At 49.6% G+C, this 26109-nt stretch overlaps 10 protein-coding genes across 10 annotated transcripts; 6 read left to right on the forward strand and 4 right to left on the reverse strand.

The window, feature by feature from the left end:
* Positions 1 to 890: 890 nt before the first annotated feature.
* On the forward strand, positions 891 to 4061 carry N7517_007938 (tyrosine protein kinase SWE1; the record flags this gene model as incomplete). Its single annotated transcript, XM_056725668.1, has 1 exon — positions 891 to 4061. The coding sequence occupies one exon, from the start codon at positions 891 to 893 to the stop codon at positions 4059 to 4061; it is 3171 nt and encodes a 1056-aa protein (XP_056576519.1).
* A 1473-nt stretch (positions 4062 to 5534) lies between these two features.
* N7517_007939 (putative mRNA splicing factor RNA helicase (Cdc28)) lies at positions 5535 to 8912 on the forward strand (the record flags this gene model as incomplete). The annotated part of the gene is made up of 1 exon (XM_056725669.1): positions 5535 to 8912. The coding sequence occupies one exon, from the start codon at positions 5535 to 5537 to the stop codon at positions 8910 to 8912; it is 3378 nt and encodes a 1125-aa protein (XP_056576520.1).
* Positions 8913 to 9134: 222 nt separating this feature from the next.
* On the forward strand, positions 9135 to 9497 carry N7517_007940 (cytochrome b5-like heme/steroid binding domain-containing protein; the record flags this gene model as incomplete). Its single annotated transcript, XM_056725670.1, has 2 exons — positions 9135 to 9311; positions 9420 to 9497. 2 exons carry the CDS (start codon positions 9135 to 9137, stop codon positions 9495 to 9497), a joined length of 255 nt encoding a protein of 84 aa, XP_056576521.1.
* Positions 9498 to 10218: 721 nt separating this feature from the next.
* Positions 10219 to 14235, reverse strand: N7517_007941 (putative nuclear migration protein; the record flags this gene model as incomplete). The annotated part of the gene is made up of 2 exons (XM_056725671.1): positions 10219 to 11093; positions 11163 to 14235. 2 exons carry the CDS (start codon positions 14233 to 14235, stop codon positions 10219 to 10221), a joined length of 3948 nt encoding a protein of 1315 aa, XP_056576522.1.
* A 1422-nt stretch (positions 14236 to 15657) lies between these two features.
* N7517_007942 (uncharacterized protein) lies at positions 15658 to 15909 on the reverse strand (the record flags this gene model as incomplete). The annotated part of the gene is made up of 1 exon (XM_056725672.1): positions 15658 to 15909. The coding sequence occupies one exon, from the start codon at positions 15907 to 15909 to the stop codon at positions 15658 to 15660; it is 252 nt and encodes an 83-aa protein (XP_056576523.1).
* A 372-nt stretch (positions 15910 to 16281) lies between these two features.
* N7517_007943 (haloacid dehalogenase, type II) lies at positions 16282 to 17070 on the forward strand (the record flags this gene model as incomplete). The annotated part of the gene is made up of 1 exon (XM_056725673.1): positions 16282 to 17070. One exon carries the CDS (start codon positions 16282 to 16284, stop codon positions 17068 to 17070), a length of 789 nt encoding a protein of 262 aa, XP_056576524.1.
* A 181-nt stretch (positions 17071 to 17251) lies between these two features.
* Positions 17252 to 19019, reverse strand: N7517_007944 (Amino acid/polyamine transporter I; the record flags this gene model as incomplete). The annotated part of the gene is made up of 3 exons (XM_056725674.1): positions 17252 to 17847; positions 17899 to 18343; positions 18402 to 19019. 3 exons carry the CDS (start codon positions 19017 to 19019, stop codon positions 17252 to 17254), a joined length of 1659 nt encoding a protein of 552 aa, XP_056576525.1.
* A 1020-nt stretch (positions 19020 to 20039) lies between these two features.
* N7517_007945 (uncharacterized protein) lies at positions 20040 to 20722 on the forward strand (the record flags this gene model as incomplete). The annotated part of the gene is made up of 3 exons (XM_056725675.1): positions 20040 to 20158; positions 20217 to 20286; positions 20594 to 20722. 3 exons carry the CDS (start codon positions 20040 to 20042, stop codon positions 20720 to 20722), a joined length of 318 nt encoding a protein of 105 aa, XP_056576526.1.
* A 314-nt stretch (positions 20723 to 21036) lies between these two features.
* N7517_007946 (uncharacterized protein) lies at positions 21037 to 21339 on the reverse strand (the record flags this gene model as incomplete). The annotated part of the gene is made up of 1 exon (XM_056725676.1): positions 21037 to 21339. One exon carries the CDS (start codon positions 21337 to 21339, stop codon positions 21037 to 21039), a length of 303 nt encoding a protein of 100 aa, XP_056576527.1.
* Positions 21340 to 22974: 1635 nt separating this feature from the next.
* On the forward strand, positions 22975 to 24088 carry N7517_007947 (uncharacterized protein; the record flags this gene model as incomplete). The annotated part of the gene is made up of 2 exons (XM_056725677.1): positions 22975 to 23034; positions 23090 to 24088. 2 exons carry the CDS (start codon positions 22975 to 22977, stop codon positions 24086 to 24088), a joined length of 1059 nt encoding a protein of 352 aa, XP_056576528.1.
* Between the last annotated feature and the right edge of the window lie 2021 nt (positions 24089 to 26109).

Raw genomic sequence — 26109 nt, forward strand, 5'->3', positions numbered from 1 at the left:
TTTCGCGTGGCCTATTTCTTTTTTTTCCCCCTATTTTTGGATTATACATTAAAAAATATAAAAGAAAAGAAAAAGGAAGAAATTTATATACAATATAGTTACCCCTCCCTTTATTGGGGCCGTGCGAATGTATATTTGATATATATAAGAACTAATATGATATATAGCTTGAACCTATATAAACAGAAGTACAAAAATAATATGGGGGGATTTATTGTTTGCTTACCTAATATTTGTTGTCACACGCGTCGGACTAATCCATATCGGGTCGAATCAACAACGCGACTGCGCGTTAATCGGTTTGGACTTTCTATAACCTCACCTGAACACCCCAATGAACATTTGAACCGGAACTCTTTGACATTCTTAACATCCTCCCCCCCCCCCCGGTCCAAGTGGTCCCAAATCACTCTTTCGATCCTTGGACACGGGCTCACATACCGATACCCAACCCCTCCTCGATTCGCCCTCGTGGGCTGACCTCACATATTGTAGGGGACTCACCCCCTTGCAAACCTGTTTGTTGGAAAGATTCCGACCCTTTACACTGTTCAAAGTGAAACATTCCACTATCCTATCCATCTAAACGCAAACAAAAAAAAAACCGTGTGTATAGGACACATGGGAAAAGTTGACCTTGGAATCCCCGCGATGGAAGTGGTGTGACTCAACTTGCCACTGCCTTTGGAACATTCCATTCCCCGTGCCTTCCTGGGGCCCTTGATATCCTTGGCCTCTTTTTCCTCTTTCGGACGCGTTGTTGATTTGAAACGCGTCGACCTTGGGAACTCTCGAAATCTCAAAATCCCCTCTTAGGTCTAAGATATCAGCGCATTTAGTGACGCGCTCTTTTCATTCTGGATCACACCTTGACACATTCCCCCCCGATCATGGTTGCAACCTTTTCGCCGCACCGGGACTCCGGTGGCACACTTCATCTGTCGCACTCGGGAATCCATCACGTTGACGCCAGCTCTGCTATCCGCCAACTGAGGCGCTCACTTTCGCGCTCCCCCTCGAAGAGTTCCAACTTCTTCCTCAACCCGCGTACTCATTCTCCTTCCAAATCCACCTACATCTCTTCTCCTTTGTCGCCTTCGCGACGCGCCTCGCAGAACAATTTTGTTCTCTTCCCATCTCATCAGTCGCATCAGTCTCCTCTCGCTGTCCCTTACCCTCCCAGCGCCAAAATTAGTAGGCCGGTCATGCGTCGACGCACCTCACCCCGCAGTCCGGCCAAACGCGTGTTAAGTGTTTCAACTGACAGCGGTAACGCGACTCCAACCCAACCCATCTCTGTACCCTGTGGTGAAGAAAATGATTTGACTCTTGACGACCTCGCGCCAGGTCAAAGTACGACCCCCGACAGTCCTTGTTTTTTGAACACTCCTTCTGCCCCTCTGAGTGAATCGACTTTTGCGCGATCAACACTATCGCGTGTGGAAAAACGACGTAGTGGGACCTTTGGTAGCTTTGCGACTGGCAGTCCCTTGAAGCGCAGCGACGGGATTATGAACTTGGACCAAGCATCGCGAGGCAGCCCTTCTGCAAAGCGACGCAGCGTGCACACCCCCAATTTCGCAGCCGAATTCAGCATTTTCGACAACGAAGTCGAGAACACGACTCCAGAGGGGTCCCCGACGCGTAACGAAATCCCCTCTTTCCCCACGCCTGTCCAACCCCATAGTCCATTTGCGACAATTCCTAAGCGCTCATCGTCTCTACGACGCTCGACCCTACAGCAGCGCGGCGATCGACCTCTCTTTGGGCGACCCAGAGCTATGGATGATTCACCCGAGGCATCACCACCTGATACACCATTGTCTGTGAGGCCGCGAATGTCCTTTGATAGCAGCCTATTCCAGCCAGGCAGCGAAAACATTTTCTCTCCTAGGCCGCCCGCCAGCCCTCTTTTCTCCAACTCCCCCGCCAACCCTCCCGTCAACCCTCTCGTCAACACTCAACCCCCTCGACCCGCTGCCCATCCTCTCTCTCGTACTATCACCCAATCATCTTCTGGATCTAGTCTTGAGGACTCGCCCACCCATGAGCCAGTTCACAAGTCCGAGGGTCGACGAACAATGTTCAACTTCTCCAAATCTCTCCCCGCCGGGGCTACTCGCCCTGCCCCCGTGCGCCAGATCGCACGAGATGATACAACGGAAACGTTTGCTACTCCAGATAACTTCAGGCTAGTGAAGCCTTTGCCTGCGGCATTCATGTCCACTGGACTGATCTCCAAGAAAAACCGCAACGCGGAGGAGAATCCTGGATTTAACAAGAGCATGCCCGATACACCGTGCAAGCGACCTGTCAATCTTTTCACCGCAGGGCCAAATCCCACGGACCGACTGTTTGACAAGTCACGTCTGGTTCATCAATCGGATACTGCTTCCGCATCTCCATTCAACCTACCTACTACCTCACGTCCCAAGCCCAGTCCCTTCGCTCGGGGCATGGGAATATTCGGTAGCAGCTTTAATCGTCCCGAGGCCTCGCGACGTGGAAGTTTCGCTAGCATTGATGGTGATGAATTGATTCTCGCCCAATCGCCCTCTTCCCGACATGACAGCCAGCCCCTCAATGATGATTTCCCTCCCACGCCGACCAAGCAGCCCTTCCTCCCCTCTCGCACCTACCCTCCCACGACTTCCCAAATCCCGTCTCTAGAACGACTATCCGACACCGCGAGTCCGCTGCACGAGAAGCTTCTGCAGGCATCACCACACACTCCCCGCGACCAGTACTTCCCTCCCGACCCAAGTGGCTTATCGATCTCCGTCCCAAGTGATCATCAGTATGTGCAAGAGCATGATCTTCCAGCCACTCCAACTGGGCCGCGAGACTCTTGGTCATCATTCAGACGGCCCAGTCTCCAAATTAGCGGCTACCATGTTCCAGATGTCGACCCCACTTTGACATCCCGCTTTGACAACGTTGAGCTTATTGGAACTGGCGAGTTCTCTCAGGTCTTCCGTGTCGCGCAGCCTCATGACGCATCCTTCCCATCCGTGTTCTCTCTTCCATCAAGCGAACCAAGGTCGCCGACTTCCCTCCCCCATCAGGTGTGGGCTGTCAAGAAGAGCAAGCAGCCCTATCTGGGGTTGAAGGATCGCGAGCGTCGGATTCGCGAAGTCGAAGTTCTCAAGACTTTGACCAACTGTGACCATGTTATTTCCTTTATGGACAGCTGGGAAAACAATGGCCATCTGTACATCCAAACGGAGTTCTGTGAAGAAGGTAGCCTGGATGGCTTCTTGGCCCAAGCCGGGCTTAAGGCCCGACTTGATGACTTCCGCATCTGGAAGATTTTGCTCGAGATGTCGCTGGGACTGAAGCAGATCCATGACGAGGGATTCATTCATCTTGACTTGAAGCCTGCTAACATCCTGGTCACCTTTGAGGGTACTTTGAAGATTGGTGACTTTGGCATGGCGGCACGCTGGCCTGCAGAGGATGGTATTGAGGGCGAAGGTGACCGCGAATACATTGGACCGGAGATTCTGATGGGCCGATTCGACAAGCCCGCCGATATTTTCTCCCTTGGTCTCATCATTTTTGAGATCGCTGGCAATGTGGAACTTCCTGATAATGGAGTATCCTGGCAGAAGCTCCGCAACGGCGATATGAGCGATGTGCCCAGCCTTACCTGGAGCTCGGAGACAAGCATCTTCCGCGATGCAACTGGAAACCCTATCTCGGAAGGGTCATCTTTCGAGGACCTTTGTACATCCGATTTGGGAGACAACGAATTCGGCGACGACTTCCTGACAAGTCGTCAACTGAGCAACCCTAAACCACAGCGACTCGCACGAAGTGGGGAGCTGATTGATCCACCCAGCTTCATGGTCGATGCCAACCACCCACAGGCATTGGACGGCATTGTTCGATGGATGATCTCCCCTGAACCTCAGAACCGTCCCACGGCTGATCAGATCCTGGAAACTTATGGAGTGCAATTTATTAACCAACGACGCCGCGCTGGCGCCACCGTCTTTGAGGGTAACTGGGGCCCCGCTGACGAGATCTTGGCCGAAGATGCCGAAATGATCGATGTGTAATTTAATATCCCTTTTACTATTGTGCATACGGAGGGTGTTTCATGCTTTGTGTTTTCCCTTTTTTTTTTTCTTTTGTCACCCGGCGTTCAACCTCGGAGCATTTGTCTCTTTTTTTCCTCCCATCTTTGATGCCATGTTTTCACGTCACGACTTTGTTCCCGCCATCCCATGCTTCGACGGTCGAAGCTGGGGTTTTTCTAATGTGGGCTGGGCTTTGGGGCGTTTTCGATTCATCCGGTTTGGATCTGGGCGTTACCTTGAGCAGTTCACGGATATTCATGACTGGAGTTTGTGAAGGGTTCTTAGCCCTGTTTCGCGGATCTTTTTTTCCCCCTTTCCTTTGTACGATTCAATACCTAGCGTTACGAATTGCCAGAAATGTACCAACCTCACAGGGTGCTTGCTTCTGGAAATGGTCAATGCCATTCTCGGATTCTGCCGTATTCGTTCAAACATGTCTTATCGTCTTGTCCTTGGAATTACTCCAAGGCGATTATTCTTTCCAGGGCTGATATCTGGTCGGACGGTATGCCGGGTTGGCTTGGAGACATCACTGCTATCTTTGCCTTTTTTTTTCTTCTGCGTTTTCTGATGATGAATGTGTGCCCTCTGGGCAGTGATGACCCCCTATCCATTTTCTTTGAGCGTGATCTTCTCTGCTAGTTCGGTGTCTTTGGTTGAATACCTGGGTTCCATGTCTGTATAGCAATTGTGGAATTACGAATTGAAATGATATCTGAACATTTTCCTCCATTAGGTTTTATTCAAAGTGTATAAGTTAACATATGGTTATTGCTATAGCTAGTTTGGATATTTTCCGGTTTTTATATATGTCTAATATATTTTGTTCACATATTCTAAGGCTAATGCAATCCGTAGAACCAGATGATTTTATCACCCAGAATGGGGGTTTACCTTTCATATTACAAGAAATCATAGAGAACGTCCAAACTAATATCACCCATTTGATGCGATTGCCGACTAGCAAGCCCTCACAATGGTCATCCCTTTCAAGCTTCCACTATAACACTTTTCTATTCTAACATATTTAAATCCTTTAGATCATACATAGCCTTGGCAATTATTACACCTTGTCTGCACATTCCATATTTTTTTCTGTTTTTTTCCCATCTACCTAGGTGGAAAAAAACCCCCCTTCAAAAGACATTGAAAAACAATATCTAGCAAAAAAAATTAAAAGACACAAAGCATGAAATATTATATTCTGTAGTTCTTCTAATAGAGAGAGTTGATACTGTTGTCTACTTTGTGGTCAAATATATATTGCCACGGGATTTCTTGGCGCAAACTTCTCCAACTTCCAACCTTTAAGCCTTTTGGTCATATATGCTTGCAAGTGTCCCCTTGAGCTTGATTTATTACTTTACACTTTGTGCAACATGCGAATCTAAGACAATAACACCTTACCTCTCCACACGAAGCTCCCCCTTCTAATCTCGTGTCCGTACCACCATGGATATTAAGAATTTCGTGTCGGATAATCTCATCCGCCTGACGGGCGCGTCAGAACCTACCATCATCGATTTCGTGCTCGCGACCGCCAGCTCAGCCAAGTCGACCTCCTCCCTCCAAGACACCCTTGTGTCATTCCTGGACGGCGTAGATGCTAGCTCAACCGAAATTGGTGCATTTGCTCGCGAGCTCCATGCTCGCATGGGCAAGGGCGCACAGCCCAGCGCATCTACCTCCAAACACGCGACGAGCATGGAATCTACGAAAAAGAAATACCGTCTGGTAGACATGGGCGAAGACCAGCCAGAACCCGCCCCATCACTAAGGCCCACCAACGTCGAGGCAGACCGAGAGCGACGGAGGAGACGGGACAGAGATAGCGACAAGGACAGGAGCAGCAGCAAGCGAGACTCCGAGCCTCGGAGTCGCGGGGAAAAGGACGACAGCAGAAAGCGAGATCGAAGCCGCGATGCAGAGAGCCGCGACCGGCCACGGACGAGGAAGCTCCGCAAGAAGGGCTCACAGGACTTCGACGATCGATGGGGCGACGAAGAGATCCCCGAAGATGAGACGTACCCGGAGGAGTTCGAAGAATCCCCCTCAAAGCGCACAAGGCTCGATGATGGTTCCGCGTCACCCGATCCTGCGTCGCCGGCCGACGATATTGATATCGACCCTAAAACCAAGCAAGAGATCGATCGCCAACGAGATCTTCGCGAACGAGACGAGTTTGCCAAACGACTGGCCAATAAGGAAAGTACCAAGTCGAAGAAGGTTGTTGAGGATCGGACACGCGACGGCGAGGCTGCACGGCGACGTGCGCTGGGTGACGATGCCAGCGCGCGGGCTTCGATGATGCCCGATCTGCGAGAAAGGTCTCGACAAGAATACTTGAAGAAGCGCGAGACTGAACGGTTAGCACTGCTGCGACGACAGGTTGTAGAGGAGGCCACGGAGTTGCGTGAGAATCCGAATCTGTCTCGCAAGGAGAAGGAGGAGTTCGCGCGCAACCGAGAGGTTCTTCGTCTCGCCGAGGAACGGCTTCGGATCGATGACCACCGTGATGGTTATCAGATGCCATCTGATTATATTACGGAGAAGGGGAAGATTGACCGAAAGAAGAAGGAAGAAGCCCTGTATAAGCGATACGTCGAGCGCGATGAGCTGGGCCAGGAGCGATTCGTTACAGAGCACGAGGAATGGGAGCTGGAGCAGGCGGCCAAGGCCAAGGCACAGATTAAAAAGGCCGAGTTCGTGGATGAGGGAGATTACGAGTATGTCTTCGATGATTCGCAGCAGATCAACTTTGTTATGGACGCCAAACTCGAGGGCACGCAAAAGCCAATGACGAAAGAACAGCTGCGGTTCAAGGAGCAGGTCGATGCAGCGGAGAAGAAAGCTCTCTCAATGGATGAAACCCGCAAGAGTTTGCCCATCTATCAATTTCGTGATCAGATCATCCAGGCTGTGGCAGAACATCAAGTTTTGATTATCGTTGGTGAGACTGGTTCTGGAAAAACGACACAGATCCCGCAGTACCTCCACGAGGCCGGATATACTAAGGATGGCCTCAAGATTGGTTGCACGCAACCCCGACGAGTGGCTGCCATGAGTGTCGCTGCTCGTGTGGCGGACGAAATGGGCACGAAGATAGGAAATGAAGTTGGTTATGCCATCCGATTTGAGGACAACACCAGCGACAAGACCATTCTCAAGTATATGACCGATGGAATGTTGCTGCGAGAGCTGTTGACAGAGCCGGACCTGAGCCAGTACGCGGCCTTGATGATTGACGAGGCGCACGAACGGACCGTGCCGACAGATATTGCCTGTGGTCTGCTCAAGGATATTGCCAAGGCACGACCTGACCTGAAGCTGCTCATTTCCTCGGCGACGATGGACGCGCAGAAGTTCCAGAAGTATTTCGACGATGCGCCCATTTTCAATATTCCTGGTCGCCGATACCCCGTCGACGTGCACTACACTTCGCAGCCTGAAGCCAACTACCTCGCTGCAGCCATTACAACGGTCTTCCAGATCCACGTTACTCAAGGCCCCGGAGATATTCTGGTCTTCTTGACTGGACAAGAAGAAATCGAGGCCGCCGAGCAAAGTTTACAGGAAACGGCTCGCAAACTTGGGAGTAAGATTCCGGAGATGATTATTGCTCCTATCTACGCCAACCTCCCGTCCGAGCTGCAGACTAAGATTTTCGAGCCTACTCCCCCTAATGCGCGAAAAGTGGTGCTTGCCACCAATATTGCCGAGACTAGTTTGACCATCGATGGTATTGTCTACGTGATCGACCCCGGATTCGTCAAGGAGAATGTGTTCAACCCACGCAGCGGGATGGAGAGCTTGGTCGTGACACCGTGTTCGCGTGCCTCTGCCAACCAGCGAGCCGGACGTGCCGGGCGTGTTGGTCCGGGCAAGTGTTTCCGCCTGTATACCAAGTGGGCGTACTATAATGAGCTGGAAGAGAACACCACCCCGGAGATTCAACGCACCAACTTGAACGGAGTGATTCTGATGCTCAAGTCACTGGGCATCGACCAACTTCTCGACTTCGACTTCATGGACCCACCGCCAGCGGAGACCATTATCCGCGCTCTGGAGCAGCTATATGCGCTCGGGGCGCTCAACGACCGAGGCGAGCTGACCAAGGTTGGCCGACAGATGGCCGAGTTCCCAACGGACCCGATGCTCGCCAAGGCGATCCTTGCCGCTGATAAATACGGATGCGTTGAAGAAGTGCTCTCGATCGTGTCGATGCTCGGCGAAGGCAGCGCACTCTTCTTCCGACCAAAGGACAAGAAGATCCACGCGGACAGTGCGCGCAACCGGTTCACCATCAAGGACGGTGGTGACCACCTGACGCTACTAAATGTCTGGAACCAATGGGTTGACTCGGACTTCAGCGTAATTTGGGCGAAGGAGAACTTCCTGCAGCAGCGCAGTCTGACACGGGCGCGCGATGTGCGTGACCAGCTCGCCAAACTCTGCGACCGCGTCGAGGTTGCCGTCAGTACCTGTGGGTCTACGAATATTCAGCCAATCCAGAAGGCCATCACGGCTGGGTTCTTCCCCAACGCAGCGCGGCTCCAGCGTGGCGGTGACAGTTACCGTACTATCAAGAATGGACAGTCGGTGTACTTGCATCCTTCTAGTACGCTTATGGAGGTTAACCCTCGCTGGGTCATCTACTTTGAGTTGGTACTTACCAGCAAGGAGTACATGCGTAGTAATATGCCACTGCAGCCGGAGTGGCTGGTTGAGGTTGCGCCGCATTACTATAAGAAGAAGGACTTGGAGAGTCTGGGGTTGGATCGCAAGGTACCGAAGGGGCAGGGTGCGGCTGGGGAGAAGAGCCGAGAGTAAGAGATATGAAAAGATATGAAAAGATATGAAATAGCTTAGTCAGTTAAAATACCTCAGGCATCAATTTCCAAACCAATCACCGCCCGGCCAATTCAAACCGCGGCAAATCTGCCGAACCTCGGTTCTCTCCGCTTTCCCCCAGACTTGGGAATTTTATACGTCACCCCCCCAAGTTTACTTATTTCTCCTTTCTATTGTTTCCATCCATTCTCATTTACAAAAATGTCTCAAAAATTCACCCCCGCTGAAGTGGCCGTCCACAAAACTGCTGATGAGGGCCTCTACATCATCATCGACAACGATGTCTTCGATGTAACCAAGTTTGCCGACGAACACCCCGGCGGTGCAAAGATCCTCAAGCGTGTAGCGGGCAAGGATGCCTCGAAGCAGTTCTGGAAGGTATGTGTTTCCTTCTTTTTCTGCAAAAGATCTTATTGTTGTTATCTCGGCAATCGGCCGAGACTCGATTGCCGAGTCGGCCATTGAAAAGCAACTAACACCGTTTAGTATCACAACGAATCCGTGCTGAAGAAGTACTCGCCCAAACTAAAGATCGGCGAAGTCAAGGATGCCGCGAAGCTGTGAATCATCTATTGGAAAATGAAGGAAATGATAGATTGGAGTGTTGCGGTTTTGGGAGGATCAGCCCACTGCAGGAAACCCCTGGTCGACGGCACATCACAGAGATATCACCATGTTGTATTTACTCCGCTAGCGAACGTTATACCCGCGATTCGTGTTTGGTTTTTTTGCTTTGTGAACACCATCTTACTACCTGGGCATGAATAGAACAGAGAATAGAATAGGTTGGAGGTTGATACTATAGAAAGCTTCATTCTTGCTCCCGACAAAACACTTATACATTATGTTCAAACATATAAACACGAAGATTCAATACATATATCCAGTATCCGCTGGGTTGATAGTTGGAATGTCAAAAAAAAAAAAAAAAAAAAGAAAGAAACGCCCTTCTCCCTCCCGCTGCACGAGAAATGGTATCCAAATCAAACTGGTATCAACTCGAAAGCGATAAATGGCAAATGACAGGTAGATGTGTGAGGTGAGTAAAGCACAGAATAAACATGAATGGGTGACAGTGACACAAAATAGAAGATGAATATGCCCAGTGAAGGTGCACGTAAACAAGTCCTGGAGAGACGTGGCGATGAACCTGCGCCTAAAAGATATGTTGTTCAAAAAGAAAAAAGAAAGAAAGAATAGGTATATGTGAAGTAATAAGGAAGAAAGAAATAGAGACGAAAGATAGAGAGAGAGAGAGGGTAAGAGAAACTCATTCCCTCTAGAATTAGAACCCACGCCATGGATCTTCAGGACGATATGAGAACTCGCTGCCCTGAACCGAAGGCGTGTCAAACTCATACCGCCTCTCACTCCATTGACTGGATGTTTTGCGGGTATGGAGCTGGCGCGGAGGCGCACGGGGACGATTAATTTGTTCTGCGTGGTGATCGATGAAAGCCTCCATACGCACAGTGCCTATATCGAACATGTTGCTGCCCGCCACACTGGGAGCACGGCCACTCGCCTCAGACGTGCGTCGACTGATACTGCTACGGCGGCTTCCAATGCCCGGGGGCGGGGCTGGGGGCTGCATGGCGGGGAAGTGAAGCTCCGGGGAGCCGACCGTGGTGCCGCTGTGTGAAGAGGGCATAGTGCCGGCGCTGGAGAAGCTGCGGAGAGCGTGGAGGGCTGGGGGGCGGGGTGCAGTGTTGCTGCGCTTGCGGTTGTGGGTTGAGAAACGGGGCACATGCGGTGCGTCGGCTGCTAGGTCGATGCTGCCGCTTGGGATTTCTGGAACTGGGGCTGGAGCACCAGCGCTGTTGAAGGAGCGCTTGCCCTTTGGCATTGGGCGGGGACGGCCTTTTGCGACGCGGATGGAGTCGCGGATTGGGTTTCGACGGTGGAAGGCATGGGGTAGGGTTGGGGATTCTTCTTGGGGGACTGGAGGTAGGGCTGCAAGTTCTTGGAGACCCATTGAAGAATGGCTGAGGAAGGATAGGGCCGTTAGCCAGACGTAGTGGCGTTCGACGGTTAGCGCTGTGAATTTCAGAGCGCGCTGTGGTGTCAACACCAGGATGGAACGGTTGAATGGGGTCGAAGGGCCGGCGCCTTTGGGTAGGGGGTTGTCGTCTTTGACGTCCAGGACGGATTGGATGGTGACTATAACCAGGAGAATCTATACGTTAGCTGTCACTCGAACCAAGTCAAATGAGTTCCTTGAAGACTTACACTTCCGACCACTCTTGCCGAGCAATGCAGGTCCACTGGTAGGCTGTTTACTACTCCACATAATGGAACCTTCGTAAGGGGCGAGCCAAACCCATCGCTTATGTCGCACACCACTGTTTGTGATATTTGCCGACACATCGTCGGGGTTCTTGCCCTCCCAAATCTCCTTGGATTCGCCCATCCCGAATGATTTACGTCGACGGACGTACTTAAACATCCACTCGCCAACCATGGTTTGAGCAATGGCATCCACGACACTAGTCGGCTGCACGCCGCCAGTAGAATCCTTCCTTTCACGCTGCTCCCGGTTCCAGGTTTGAGACGGAGTCGCACGATGCGAGGCGCGTTTCGGTGGCCCGTACTGCTCACGAGGTGCTGTGATCTCATCACACGGCATCGGCGGTAGTCGGTATGGTCGGTATGTGGGGCTTTCTGGGGAAAAGGTCGAGATGGATCGTGACGGGGAAGAACGAGTTTCTGGCCCCTCGGTAAGTTCCGACTGTGATGTTGCTGCAGCAGATCGCACTCGGCGGAGGGTTGGGCGGCGGACGACGGGTTGCCGACCGCGGTCCGAGAACTGTCTGCCGGCTGAGCGAGTAGGACTTGGGGGTCCGTCGCTGCCGTTGAACGGGAGTTTGCGTGAGCTTAGACGCATGGGTACGGGGAACGGCGGTGCAATGCTTGAGCCTGCACTGCCGCTCTCGATGCTTGGTTCGCTGGGACTGCGGGCACGGGGCTTCTGGTGTGCAGCAGCTCCACTGGAGATCAATGCAATTTTGCGCATGCCGGGTTGGCGGATACTCGAGGAGGCCGTGCCAGACCGTTGAGAGGCCCGGGAACGGCCAATATCGGGTGGCCTTGACTCGGGGGAGGACAGCTGCTCGGCAACTTCGGGAAGAGCCACGTCGTCCAAACTGGGTCTTGATTTCGAAGTGATGAGCTTGCCACGGCTGACAGTGTATGCAGCAAATGGGCGGTTGAGGAGCTCATCGTCGGTGAAGACATCACGTTCGCCATGGGGGCCTTCATCGTCGCTGTTGTGTTCAAAGCCGGCGAAGAGACTGCTAGACCGTAGAGGTCGTCGAATATTGGACAAGGCATCATCTGAGAGTGGACCATTGTCGTTGTTACCGGGGTAGGCTTGCACATGATCTGGGACGGGTGCTCTAGGAGGCTTCACGGGACGATCTATTGGGTGATCGGTTATCAGACGCCTCTGGCGCTTTTCGGACCGTGGCGGAAGCGGGGGCACAGTGTAAGACTCGAGGCTAGGTCCCTGAGGTTCAGGGCGAGGTAGTGCATCTTGAATAGCAGAAGGAAGAAGACTGGCTGGAAGTTTGACAGGGCGTTGATCGATACGGATCTCCTCGGTTTGGATGGCGACGGATCGGCAATCAACAATTGCCCGGAAGTTGGCCTGGCAAGCGATATTCTTGGTTTGTGGTGGAAGGACGACACTGTTCCGAGGTGAGGGTGGCTCGGAGCCTGGCGGATGGATGGCGATCATCGGAATGTCCATCTTGGATGAGACATTATTCGATAACAAACTGATACGATTCTCGCTCCGGACATCTGTTTCTGGAAGGACATCGGTCTGGGTGGATGTCGATGTCATTTGAACCTGCTCTAGGGTGGATTGAACCGGCTGAGGCGGCTCAGTCACATTGAGCGCCCATGAAGGAGTTGGGAGTTCCTCCAGTGTTTGGCAAGAAGTAGAAACCATCAGAGGTGCAGCGGGGATCGTGACGCTGTCCTTCGTTTCAGGTATGTTTGCGTTGTCGTCTTCATTCTCGGGCTCTGAAGCCATTTTCCTGGACTCGGGACCAATGTCTACCACCTTCGCTTCTGTCGCAGGCGACGGAGGAGGTGAGTACTGGATGCCAATATCGCGGCATTCAACCGCCGAGTCAAGTTTCACTGAGCTAGCAAACCCGAGATCCCGGGCACGGAACTCCATGGCAGTGGGTGAGTGTGAGTCTGAGCTCTGAAGGGACAGACCCAGGATCTTCCTGGCCTTGGAAGAAATACTATGTGACCCCTGTGAGTGGACCGACATTGGTCGTTCTTCGGGGAGCGCCTCCGGAGAGACGGGGAGTTCATCATCGGATGGATCAAACTCGTCTTCTTCATCAAAGTCGAGTTCCTCCGCCAAGTTCAGGCCTGAACCATTCTTGACACCAGGCGCAACGCTCATAACCGAGTACCGCATGCTATGGAATATGACCGCCTCTTCACCTTCTTCCGAGCTCACGCTGGTTACGCTCGTGCGTCGGCGGCCTAGGCTACTAGATGCCACGCTGGCTGAGTCGCTCTCTTTATTCTTGTCATGAACGAGGCCACCATTCTCACTCGGCTGTGACGAGTGGATAGTCGCCACTTCCTGGGCGGCTGCGACCTCGTTTAGAACGGTCTTCAAGCGACCTTCCACTACGTGAACCTTGCGTTCCAGGGCTCGGCGCTCATCCGCCCAGGACTCTTGGTCGCGACTCCAGAGTAATTGGGTTCGTTCGAGGTCCTCTTCCCGACTCCGAGCTTTTTTCTGTGCCTGCTCGAGCTTTTTACGAACATCGCCGATATTCTCGACCGCTTCATCGCGCTCCCGAGCGAGCTCGGTCATTGCAGATGACGTTCCACCTTCCAGTAGTTGGATTTGGTGTTTCAACGAGCGCCCTTCCCAGGTCGTCTGGGAGAGATTCGCGGTCAATGTTTCATTTTCCGTCCTTGATTGGTCCAAGCTGTCTTCCAATACATCGATTGACTTGGTTTTGTTCTCTATCTCCCGCCGCAGGGAGAGAATCTCCGACACGAGAGATGCATGAAGAGTAGGCGTGATTCTGCGCGGGTCGAATGGTGATAAGGTATCCTCGATGATATCATCTTCGTCTGTTTGTCCATCGGGGGAAAACGCGGGCGTTGGGAGGCTAGGTGGAGGGGAAGATGGAGGGGAAGAGTCTCGCCGACGCAAAGACGGTCTCGATCTTGATCTTCCATTGGACGGAGCTCGAGGTCTGGATCTGAAAGATGGTGCCGGGGACGGGTGGGCCATGGAGGCTGGATACTGTAAATCGGCCATCTCTCTTTGCGCATGTGCCCGATGAAAAAGCTCAAACCATCAAACCATCACCGGGGCTCTCTGCTCGTTGGGCTAGCCAGAGCACGTCACGCACTGGATCCCATCAAAAGACTACCGTAGTTCCACCATCCGACTATTAACTGTTTGAAGAGCTGATTTCCGGAGACAAGATTTCACCTGCAAACGACTGGTCGAACGCAGGATGGAGGGGGATATTCAAAGACCTGGAACTTGGTAACGGAGAGGTCAGCCACAGTTACAAAGATGTGTGGGCTGTACGCTTAGCGGCCGAGATTTGGACATGCAGTGGGACCCTCGACTTACGGAGTACTCCGTATAGTGACTAACAGATCTCGATTTAGCTTAAGAGACAAGAGCCCGGGAGGTATGGCCGATCCCGGGAGGGAAAATCGATCAGTCCGAAGGATGCGAGGGCTGATCACGATTAGAGAATGAGATCCAGTTTACGCAATTGATCTGAGAGCTTAGACATGGAAAAGACTTTAGGGGGAACTCAGAGATCAGCCTTGCGGCATATCGGAACTGGACGCGAGGAGAATTGGCGCAAAAAAAAAAAAGGAAAAAAGTCCCAGGGGCGTTCGTTAGGGGGGGCAGACATGGGGAAAGAAGAGAATCCACCCGATTAGCCAGGATTAAGACTCCACTGCTGCTAAGACATAGCTATAAAACGTCGAGATATACTCCGTAGTACTCCCGCGTACTTCGTATTGTATATCTCAAAGACCCCGGAGAATTTGATTATTCCGGAACAAAGAAACAAAGAAAGGTAAAAAAAAAAAAAAAAAAGAATCGTATTAAAATGGAGAGAGTCGGAAAGCCGAAAGCTGAAAGCCGAAAGCTGAAAAAGGAAAAATGAGTTCAATATCTCATATATTAATTGCCTGGGGTAGTTCGTGACACTTTGAAGCTCAAGGGAAGATCACCCCTATTCTTTTGATAAGTGCAAGGCAAATAAAAAAGGAGCCTTTGCAACCAATAGTGTCGATTCCGAAGACACTAAAATAGTGATTGTTAGCGTGTTTGAGAATATAATTAAATATGGCAAACTCGTAACTTGTTTGGGCGAGGATCGCCGTAAATAATTTCACATGAGAGGCTTGTGGTCTGGTTTCAGAATCTGCAGGGTGCATATATATATATATATATATATATATGTTGTATATTTGACGCCTCTGCCAGGGAGACAAATAGGTCAAATCATCGGATATTGCGGATCAGGGGTAAAAATGGGTAAAATCAGACCCATTCAAGGTCCCCACCGAGAGAGCTTCGAATCCACATCGGCCGATATGAACATCTGTGTAAAATCCGGTATGGGAGTACCTGTACGGAGTAGAAGGCATATGGTGGGATTGAAGTTCTATGTCGATGCAACTGCCGGTAGCAGTTGGAGGCGCATAATCAATTGGCAATAAATGCTTTATTCTCGTATCCGATGGAGTCCATATCTAGACTCTGCATATCCCCCTTGCCATGGGAAAATCGGAGCAACTGGGAGGAATCTCGGCGAACCATTGCCAGCCATTTGCCCCACCTCAGGGGACACGCGGTAGTACTTTTGACTTGGCCGTTGACAGGTCGACAATTCATATTTTCTTTGTTTCCGCTAGTGTCAGCTTGGAGTGACGGGGCTGTGAAGTTGTCCAAAGTCATAATTGTTTTGACATTTGGAGTTGGCGGAAAAGAACTGGCAGAATGTTGAATTCCTCCCTTACCCGTAGGCATCACTATCTGTCATGCGAGTTTCCAAAAAAAAAAAAAAAAAAACATTCCCTTTCCCTTTTTCAAGTGATCTAAGGAGATCTGGAATTGTTGACGTATTTCACATGCGCACATACGCACATGTTGGACTGCGTGAAGTACTTTGACCGGGAGGCCTCGGAAAATTGACTAAGCATATTTGCGGGGTTTGATATATGAAGTCGATTTCATTCTGACCTATCTAGCTGGGATCTCAACTTTGTGAATATCTCGGAGACATAATCTCGAAAGTGCGGGGAAATAGATCATAACTTCTAAAGCACAATGTCGACAGACCACCCACCCCAGATGTTATTTTTTGACGTATTCGGTACAGTAGTGTCATGGCGTATATGCGTTACTGAAGAGCTGAGCGCAGCCGCCATGCATACTGTGAACCATCGCAAGGACCTCCCAGCCAACCTCCAGGACCGCGCTGCAGCCATGACCTGGGACAACTGGTTAGCATTGGTTGCAGAATGGCGGGAGTCCTACAACAAATTTACCAGTACATTTGATCCATCCAAAGAGTTTGTGTCAGTCGATCAGCACCACTACAGTGCCCTTCAGGACCTCTTGCGGCAGCGTGGTCTGGACGGCCTGTTTACTGACGAGAAGTTGTGGGAACTCTCTTTCGCTTGGCACCGGCTCAACCCGTGGCCGGATAGTGTCCAGGGTGTTGAGTTGTTGAACCGTCGGTTCGCCACTTCTACCCTGTCGAATGGGAATGTCTCTTTACTGCAGGATCTCCAGCGACATGGATCACTGCCTTTCACGCATCTTGTTAGCGGGGAGAATTTCAAGGCTTACAAGCCTTCTCCGGTGGTTTATAACGGTGCTGCCAAGATGTTTGGACTGGAACCAGGCCAGTGCGGACTAGTTGCGGCGCACCTGGAAGATTTGAAGGCTGCCAAGAGCTGTGGATTTCAGACTATCTATGTTGAGCGTGAGCAGGAGGAAGAGTGGTCAAAGGAACAGGCTGCGAAGGCCAAGACTGAGGACTGGGTGGATATGTGGGTTGGTCTTGAGCCTGATGGCTTCCGAGAGGTGGCTAGGCGATTTGGGATTGAGTAAGAACCGTCTGCCCTCTGGAGTTAATAGTCAGACCCCAGAAGGAATAGGTTGAGACTTGTTCCGGTGGACAATGTGTGTATTTGGACAATGATAACGAACAATTTGAAATATCATGGATTCATATAGAGCTTCTAACGTGTCTTTTCCTTCTCCCATGGCCCCCATTCCAAATCCCCTAACATCAAGCCCAGAGGATGTTTAATCTTCGCCACCCGGTAGCTGGAGATGGGATGGGTTCTGGATTTTCATTAGCGATGTGAAGGAATTCACGGATTGGAATTTCTTCCAATGGAATAACCCGGGTCTTTCGCCAAAATTTGTACCCAAAATATAAGACAAATATAAGAGGAATGTTAAAGTATGACGACACAAAGGTCTGAGGGTTCCAGTTACCCTCAATAAAAACGTAAAATCCGCCAGTAAGTAGAATGCTACTGAACGAAGCCAAAGCAATCCATGCTGCGTAAGGCTGAAAGGGGCTTTTCCAAGGAAGCTCAGCCCGGTTGATCTTTTGCTTCTTGCAGCCGTAGAAGAACCTCAAGTAGATCACCTCTATATTAATCCAATGCACCAATGAGGCAGCTGAGACCAGCTGCTGGAGCCAATCAAACACAAGAGAAGCTGCGGATGACAACGTCATATATCCCAAGGCAAGAAAAGATCCGACTGCGGCAACTGATATCCAGGGAACCCCGAAGCGGTTGATGCGAGTGAATAGCTTTGGGGCATGTCCCTCTTGAGCAAGACCATATAGCGTCCTGGTTCCAACGAGCATTGCTATCTTTGGGTCAGTAGAAGTACAGGTGCCGACAGGAAATCCCTACTCACCAGAGTTACCAGCGCTCCATGCACTTGTGACAACGACAGCATTAATGACCGAAGGGACCACTTTGATCCCAACATTACTGGCAGCTATCGCAAATGGAGACGCTCCAGCATCCCCGGAATTTGACATCAAGCCCTTATCGTTGGAGGGGACAATTAGGCCCATCATGAAAATGGTGATGAGATAAAATATCAGGATTCTCCAGAACACACGTTTGGCGGCCTTTGGGATGTTATGGCGAGGACTCTGCGTCTCGGCTGCTGCAACCGATATGTTTTCGACGTTGGAAAATGCATAAGCTGCACTGCTCAGAACACGCCAAAACCCGAGGAACCGTCCCCATGGGCCATCGATACCAAGAAACTGCACAAAGGGTCCAGGGTCTTGCCAAAATCGAAACCCCATGGGATAACCCCGTGGGCCTGCGCCAGATGTGATGCAGATACTCTATGTAAAAGGCAGTCAGAAAACCAACCGGAAGGTTCTTTGCGCGAGATCTGCTCACCAAGATATTCACTCCAACAATCAGAGCAATTTTTAACATTGCAAAAACAAACTCCAGCTCGCCGTAAATACTGACCAATAACATATTGCTAATAACCAGCAGCGCACCCAGGGCACTAATCCATACGGCATGATTAATATGAGACCAGAAGTCGATAATGACAGCACAAGCCACCATCTCAGCCGGCAACAGGATAGCATTGGCATAAACACTATTCCAACCTTGCGCAAACGCCAACGCAGGGTCAACAAACCATTCTGCGTGTCGTATGATACCGCCAGAAAGAGGTGCCAGAGCACTAAGCTCAGCTACGGAAAAAACCACACAGCAGATGAGCATGCCCACGATACAATATGCAAGCAACATGCTTAGGGGTCCCCCCCTTGCTAGGGATTTTCCGGTCGCTAGAAAGAGGCCAGTACCTATCGTTCCAGCCAGGGCTATCATTTGAATATGACGTTGGTTCAGCCCTCGTCTTGTGTGAACAAGCTCGGAAATGACTGCCTGCGTTTTGGCGTTGTCTTGGCCCGCAATGGTACGTTTGATTATAGGTCTGGCCTCATTTTCGCGCGTGGTGATCTCTTCATTTTGCTCGGGGTCGTGGGCATGACTGTTCATTGTAAATGATCAGATGGGGGTAAATAAGAGACAATTAAAGTGTTAAACTGAGATGTTTCCCCAGGTACATGTCAGATTAAGATCGTATATGTTCATCTCTAGCCCATGAAAGGACAGGATTGAAAAGAGAAGGTGTCTTATTGGTTGGGAAGTGCATAATCTCCTATCGAACTGAACCCCCCGCACCTCCATGGCTCTCTCACTTCAATTACATCTCTCTATTTAGTATTTTGGGTCAAGATAATGGATTTCTATGTCTTTCAAATAATATATTCTTGAACTCATAATATCTCCCTTTATGATACGGGGATTCGGAGAACATATATATGTTAGTATGTTTGGTGCTCTCGAGCATAAACTTCTACTAGAAGCACACCTATAAAGCTGTCACCTTTCTACTAATAAAGTAGAAGTTTGAAGAAACGACATATAAGATGCTGTATATTGATGTGTCCGGCCTTCGCATTCTCCTTATCCATCATGTGTGGATCGTGTTCAAGATCCGCAAGGCCATCACTGGATATTAGCAATAGCATCGGATGTATTATCTGCATCACACTGAATGTGTAAGGTAGCCCCGAGGAAGACAATCTAAGGCCTTGGAGGCGAGCAGTGTTGGCTCTGCTGGTAAGCAGAGCCCATGGACAATTTCTTTTTGTCGTCAGAGCAATATAAACACTTAAAGGCATTCGATGATATGGAGTATGAGGTATTGTTGATGGTCACAGGCCAGAAGATAATGTCAAGTTTCGCTCTTGCCTCGCAGTTGTCTGACCTCAGGCAGCTTGGTCCTCGAAGTTCGACTTTGTTTTCTTTTCACACCTTCAGCACATGACCATCGCATTATCATCTCTGCGTCGCTCATCAAGTCTGCACTGCGAGATCAGGCGCGTATATTATCCCATCTGCCTAGTTGATTCGATTGATACTGAGGACCTGAATGTCGCACCTCGAATATTGAAATCCTCCCCAGATCGCATCAGAGCCCAGTTGCTAACGAAATATATTGTTTCAGGCAGGATGGCCTCCAAGCCCCAGGACCAGCTCCCTGCAAATCCTTGGATTACTGACGACGGCAGCCCGCTCCGGGGATTCTACTGGATGAGAGCCGACCCCAAGGTACAACCTAACTACTGGGTGTAAGCATGTTTCCCCCAAGTCCCCCGATTCATATTTACTGACGCATAAACTCTGCAGCCAGCGCAAGAAAGTGTGTGGATGCCGACAGCACTTCTCAACCCAGTGGCCGGTGGACCATGTGGTGATTGTGAGTACTCCAAATCAAGCTACCCCAAGGTAATATTTCAAGTGACTGACTCTTATCGGTCTTCCAAAGCATATCTCTCGATAACCAGGATAAAAACCAGCGACCTTGCCCGGGACGGGTCAAAAGACATATTTCGGCAGCGCATATCGTGAGTTGACCAGCATACCTACCCTGGTAGCCTCGGAACGACGCTCATATCATTCAGAGAAAGCAAAAGGACTTTTATGTGGGACTGCAGATTTCCTGTAAGTGTACCCCAAAACCGAAAGAAATGCAGCATACTGACCTTTGCTGTTTTTATTGTCAGGGTCCTCCTGGCCCGATGCCGTTTCGTCTCACAGTCGAGATGATGCCCGTCCCTGATCCTCCGGCTGCAGTGTACACAAGAACAGTTCACCATGGCTACCTTGTGAGCCGACTCAAAGGAAAGACATGAGCAATGGAAATTTGAACGTTGAACCGAGCCCAGAGCCTAGACCTCGAAATTAGGACATAATTTTATCCAAAATGAATGAGATAGTATGACATATGCGAGCACGCATCACGAAGTGTCTCCATTGCGTTGCTAGTCAGGTTTTTCTGTTGCGCCCCCGGCAATGGAGGACCGGATAAGTGACGGTGTAAGAAACCATCTTGCCAAGTGAAGTGGAAGTATGATCACTGCGACGCCTCCAATCAGGATTTCATCGTTGGTAATGTATCCAATCTAACTGTAAAATTTTGATCGTGAAACTAGTGCCACCGCAAGTCCTATTCAAACAGCGAGCGGAATAGAAACACGCTAATAGTGTAGATTAACTTCTCGGACACCCATCCAAACCCCACCCAGCTGGGAATTTTAAAGGACCCGATAACATCCAGAGCGAAGCATATGAAGCCAAAGAAATCACACCGAGACCGGATACAGTCGGACATCTCGAACAGAGTCAAGTTGCCGACGGTGTCGCCGAAGACCACTGCATCGGCTGAGAAGGCAGCGCTGACGATACTGGCCCTCATCAGGGCAATAAGTGAAATTAGCAGATAGGGGTGCATGGCAGGACACATCCCCATGCTCACATACCAGAGAGGCCTATTGGTAGGTTTCTTGGTAAACAGAGCTGAGAGTGGGCGATGATTCCAAAGGCTTTTCTATTGTGTCGATGGAGGCATCCTCCTGGCGATCACCCGTCCAGCTTAGGCCGCTTATTTAGGTTATTTGAAGTTCGGTATGATTCCCTTCTTCCATAACTCCATCGGGCATCCCGATAATGTTAGGGAATTGATATAACCACCCCCCTCCTGCCTGAAATTCCAGTACCGCCTTCCTAATCGGGTGAGATCGATAATTCTGCCATATGTCCTGCCGCTCCATTTTTATACTGCCATATATACTGCCACCACTATAGTAATTCTGGTTTACATAGTAAAAAATGCACCATTTGAATCAGAAAAAAACGTTCAATTCATTGGTTTCTGCACTGATCTACTCTACAAATTGATTATGCTTGTTCTTAGGCACTTCTTAGGCACACCCCCGCGCGCGTTTTCGTCCACGTCCACGTCCTCCGGTCTCGGTATTATTACTCTCCTCGGTGCCCTTAGTGATAGGAGACTCGGTGATTAGCTGGCTATATTAGCTTAGTACCGTGGGTATGGACTCGGGAACGATCTCTAGCCCGGAATCCGAATTAGAAAGTAGGGATTCGAGACCTAGGGAGGCTATATTAATGATTTTAACGATGGAAATGATAGGTTTGAATGGTAAAAGTGATAGATAAATGGGTGGAAGAAGGCAGATTAATAGGTGTAAACCAGAATTAAATTGTCAACTTATTTGGTCCTATATATAGTGTAATATGACAAAAGTGACTTAATTTTGTATGGGGTTTGCATACAGATTGTAGGTATATCCTGTCTTACTACTATTGCATAGGGAGTTTGCTACGAAGGCGGTGTATAAAATAGGAAGGCGGTGTGTAAGGCGGTCTATTTAACCTGAAAAATCAGGCGGGGGAGGGGGTCGGTTATAACTATCAATTCCCTAATGTTATCATCTTTCTTGATGGTAGAAAGACGTTGGTTCTCCCATCAGAGTAGCGCCCAATGGCTGCAAGGATTTCCTCCTCGCTCCTGGAGTCGATGGAACTGGCAGCTTTGTCGAGGATCAAGATCTTAGGATCTTTGATGAGAGCTCGTGTGACCAAAATTCGCTGCTTTTTGGTGGCCGCTTAAAAATGTTCCGTTGGAACCACTGATAAGACCGAGCGCCCTTCAAAGAGCTGGTCGATAAACCGTGCGGCGTCTGCGAGAGTCGTCGCTCGCTAAACCACTGCACCAGTTTCCACCATATAGTTTCCATCAGCCTGGGCAGCTTCCAGTGCATCTTGAATACCATGGATAAGAGGAGCTATTTCACCAATCCGAGATCCAATTAGCATTGAGCGAAGTTGCTCGTGTTTTGGGGGAGGAATGTTGAGGGAAGTATGAAAGTCAAATTCCGATGTCGGGAAATGTTGATATAATACGAATGATACACGCTAGTAATATATATCCAAGCCCTAACTCCCATATTACCGCTCTTCGCGAAGCCGGTATCGGAATAAGTCCGTTGCAGCTCCTTATCTGATGGTCTCTTATCTGATCTGACGCACATTGTCAAACCAATCTGCACCTGGATACCAGCACCTGCAGCATACAACATTCATAATGCAAATCAAGCTCCTCGCCTCACTGGCTCAGGGCCAGCCCGGTGTGCTACACCACTGCGTACACCACCCACCCCGCAGCCCAAGCTATTCACACCGCTAACGCCACCTCACAGACAGAAACCCTCGTCGCCTTCGAATACACCCGTAGTCATGTACCCAAGCCACATACTCTCGTCTTTGTCGGTGGGCTAGGCGACAGCCTCGGCTCAGTTGACTATCTAAACGACCTAGTCCGCGCGCTAGACCCATCCCAATGGAGTGTATTCTCGCTAATCCTATCCTGCGCTGGTGGGGGGTGGGGCATGGGAAGATTGGGCAAAGACATCGACGAGCTATCGCAGTGCGTCTCATACGTCCGTAAATACAAGGAGCCACAGTTTGGTGCCGGAAAAGTGGTCATCATGGGCCATTCGACGGGCAGCCAGGACGTGATGCACTATATCAACTGTCCCAACCCACGGCCGGCACACCCTGTCTTCGACCGCCACTGGAAGCCGATTGTGCGGGTACCAGTTGACGGGGCGATTATGCAAGCGCCTGTTTCTGACCGCGAGGGCATACTGTGGGTCGTGAAGTGTGGCACCAAGCGCGATAGCCCGGCCAAGATGCGTGCGATATACAATAAAGCCGTTGCTGATGCGCGGCGGGCAATGTATGAGGATCACGATCTTGTTGATACGGTTGTGCCGTTGTCTGTAACGTCACGGATTGGATATCCGCCCTCTGCCCCGGTTAGCAGTCGGCGGTTTTTGAGTCTGGTTAGCCCAGATAGTCCAGAAAATCCGTCCGAGGATGATTTGTTTAGTTCTGATTTGAGTGATGAGCAGTTCCGTGGGACATTCGGAATGATTCGGGAGAGGGGTTTGCTGAAGCAGAAAATGCTGGTGCTGTACTCTGGGAGGGATCAGTCGGTGCCGCCGTGGGTTAATAAGGAGGCTCTCTTGAAGAGGTGGCAGATTGCTGCTGATGGGAGTGGGCGGCAGATCTGGGACTCAAGGAGTATGGTCATTCCTAATGCATCGCATGCGCTGAGTGATAGCGATCAAGCGGAGCCGCGGCGGATTTTGGTGGAGAGGGTGACGGCTTATTTGAATGATATCCAGCGAGGGTGATCTCTGCTGAATCAGTGAGATTATATGTTGTTTCAGATTTCAAAATTTGTTTATATCGCATGTTCAATCTCGTACATATGTACAAACTGAACAATATCTATGGGTCTTGTTGGGTGACACTGGCATGGCAACCTTGGAAGCCTCCCAGTGGGAAAGCTTTGTTACAGCATCATTCCAACACCAACAGCGTCTCTGAATATGCACCTTTCTCTCAGGTATTTAATGAGCATAATGTAAATACTACCGCCGGTCATATCCTGTTGTGGTTCGAAGAATTATAGAGGCCTTTGGATGGTACAATCTAAAAATGGCTATATATTAGATTACACACTACTCCGTACCTGAAGCCCACTCATTGGCATAGATTGACCAGTGATTAATGTGGAATTCAAGGCAAAGGGCTAATAATCTTAGAAAGATAATACAGTTAGGCTAATTACACTTTCAGCCGTGTCACAGATAGATTGTCCCGAAGCCATATCCAGTTTCCATAGAACGGTAGCCCCTATTGCAGCCTAAATGTAAAAGATATGAACTTTTTACTCTTCTAAATCAATCCTAGCGAGGCTCTAGTGCAAGCCTAAAGACTAGGGCACGTTGCAATAATGCTAGATCATGCTTACAGCTTAAGCATTTTGGCCACATGGCATCCCCTTTCTCCACAAATCATATATCTATTACATATTGAGCTTTGACATATTGCACTAGTGATTTATTTCCACGCTTTAGAACGGGGATATTTCGGGTGCTTAGCACATTAAGATCGACATCTTTTACTATGTACTCCGTATGTATTTGTACATATGTGACCCTTGCAGGATCCCGGACTCGGATCAATAATGAAGATCCCCTCCCAAGCCAAGATTGAGGGTATAAGGAATAATTTTGAGAGACATTACCCGTTTCCAACAATTTTCCAAGGGCCAATCTGCCGGGAACCTGTCGATCGCAAGCCTGATCCACAAAAATGGTATCACGGATTCACGGGACATGAACAAGAGCCGTTGCACCATGCACGTCAGTATAAGGCAGGTGCATATCGAATCCGGTAGGGTAAGACCGTTAAATCTGAATTCTCCATATAACGGCCAAGCGGGAGGAGCCGTCGGCCAATCACGGTGCAATCACACTATTGGGCCCCTTTAACAAATGAGCCGGGCCTTTCCGTGAAAGGGTGAGACACACAATTCTCTTTAGATGGCTACGAAGTTAGATATCGGACAATGCTTAAATATGGTGAAAACAGACAGAAAAGAAAAAAAAAGAAAAGAAAAGAAAAGAAAAGAAAAGAAAAAAAAAAAGAAAAAAGAAAAAAAGAAAAAAAGAAAAAAAGAAAAAAGAAATGGGCCAGGACAAAATATCCGCGGCCACAGAACTGGGACGGGAAACGGAGACATCCCGGACCCTATTGGGTTTGATGCCCAACCAGTTACCTACAATGGAAATTGACCAAAGCGGGAAAAAAGAAAATTGAGCTACAGAGTATCCACCTTCCGAACTTCCTTGTAAATATGATCTAATGGGGATTTTACATGGACATTTTTGACCCAAGGGCTGATATTTACTTATATAAAGGCTATATACGGAGTACGAATGAACCTATTGCCTAGGGTAAAAAAATGCAAAGATATAACATAGATAACCAATCTAAGCCAAGACTAAACTAGTTCGAGGCGTTGAACCTTTAGATGTCCCAAATCCAGTATCATTCCACTATAAGAGTCCGAGTCAACTATAAAGAGTATATAATAGGAATATATTTTCCACGTGGACAGATAAATTAAACAAGTTCTCGGTTAAAGAAAAAGAGCTCTAGGAAATGAGCTTTCAAGATCCGGGATTATCCACTGTCTGTGCGTTTCTCCTTTTTACAGTGGATCGGGACCTGGACTTTTTCTTGTTCTCTGAGTAGAAAAGAAAGATACAGTAGACTAAATATGTGGATAATAGAAAATGTATGACTTCATGGAGCTGTCACTGAGCTTTAGCTTTATATATATATTTTTTTTTCCCGTAAATTT

This window comes from Penicillium concentricum (assembly GCF_028827145.1).
Source record: "Penicillium concentricum strain IBT 3081 chromosome Unknown utg000003l_segment0_segment0, whole genome shotgun sequence".
Classification (NCBI taxonomy): Eukaryota; Fungi; Ascomycota; class Eurotiomycetes; order Eurotiales; family Aspergillaceae; genus Penicillium; species Penicillium concentricum.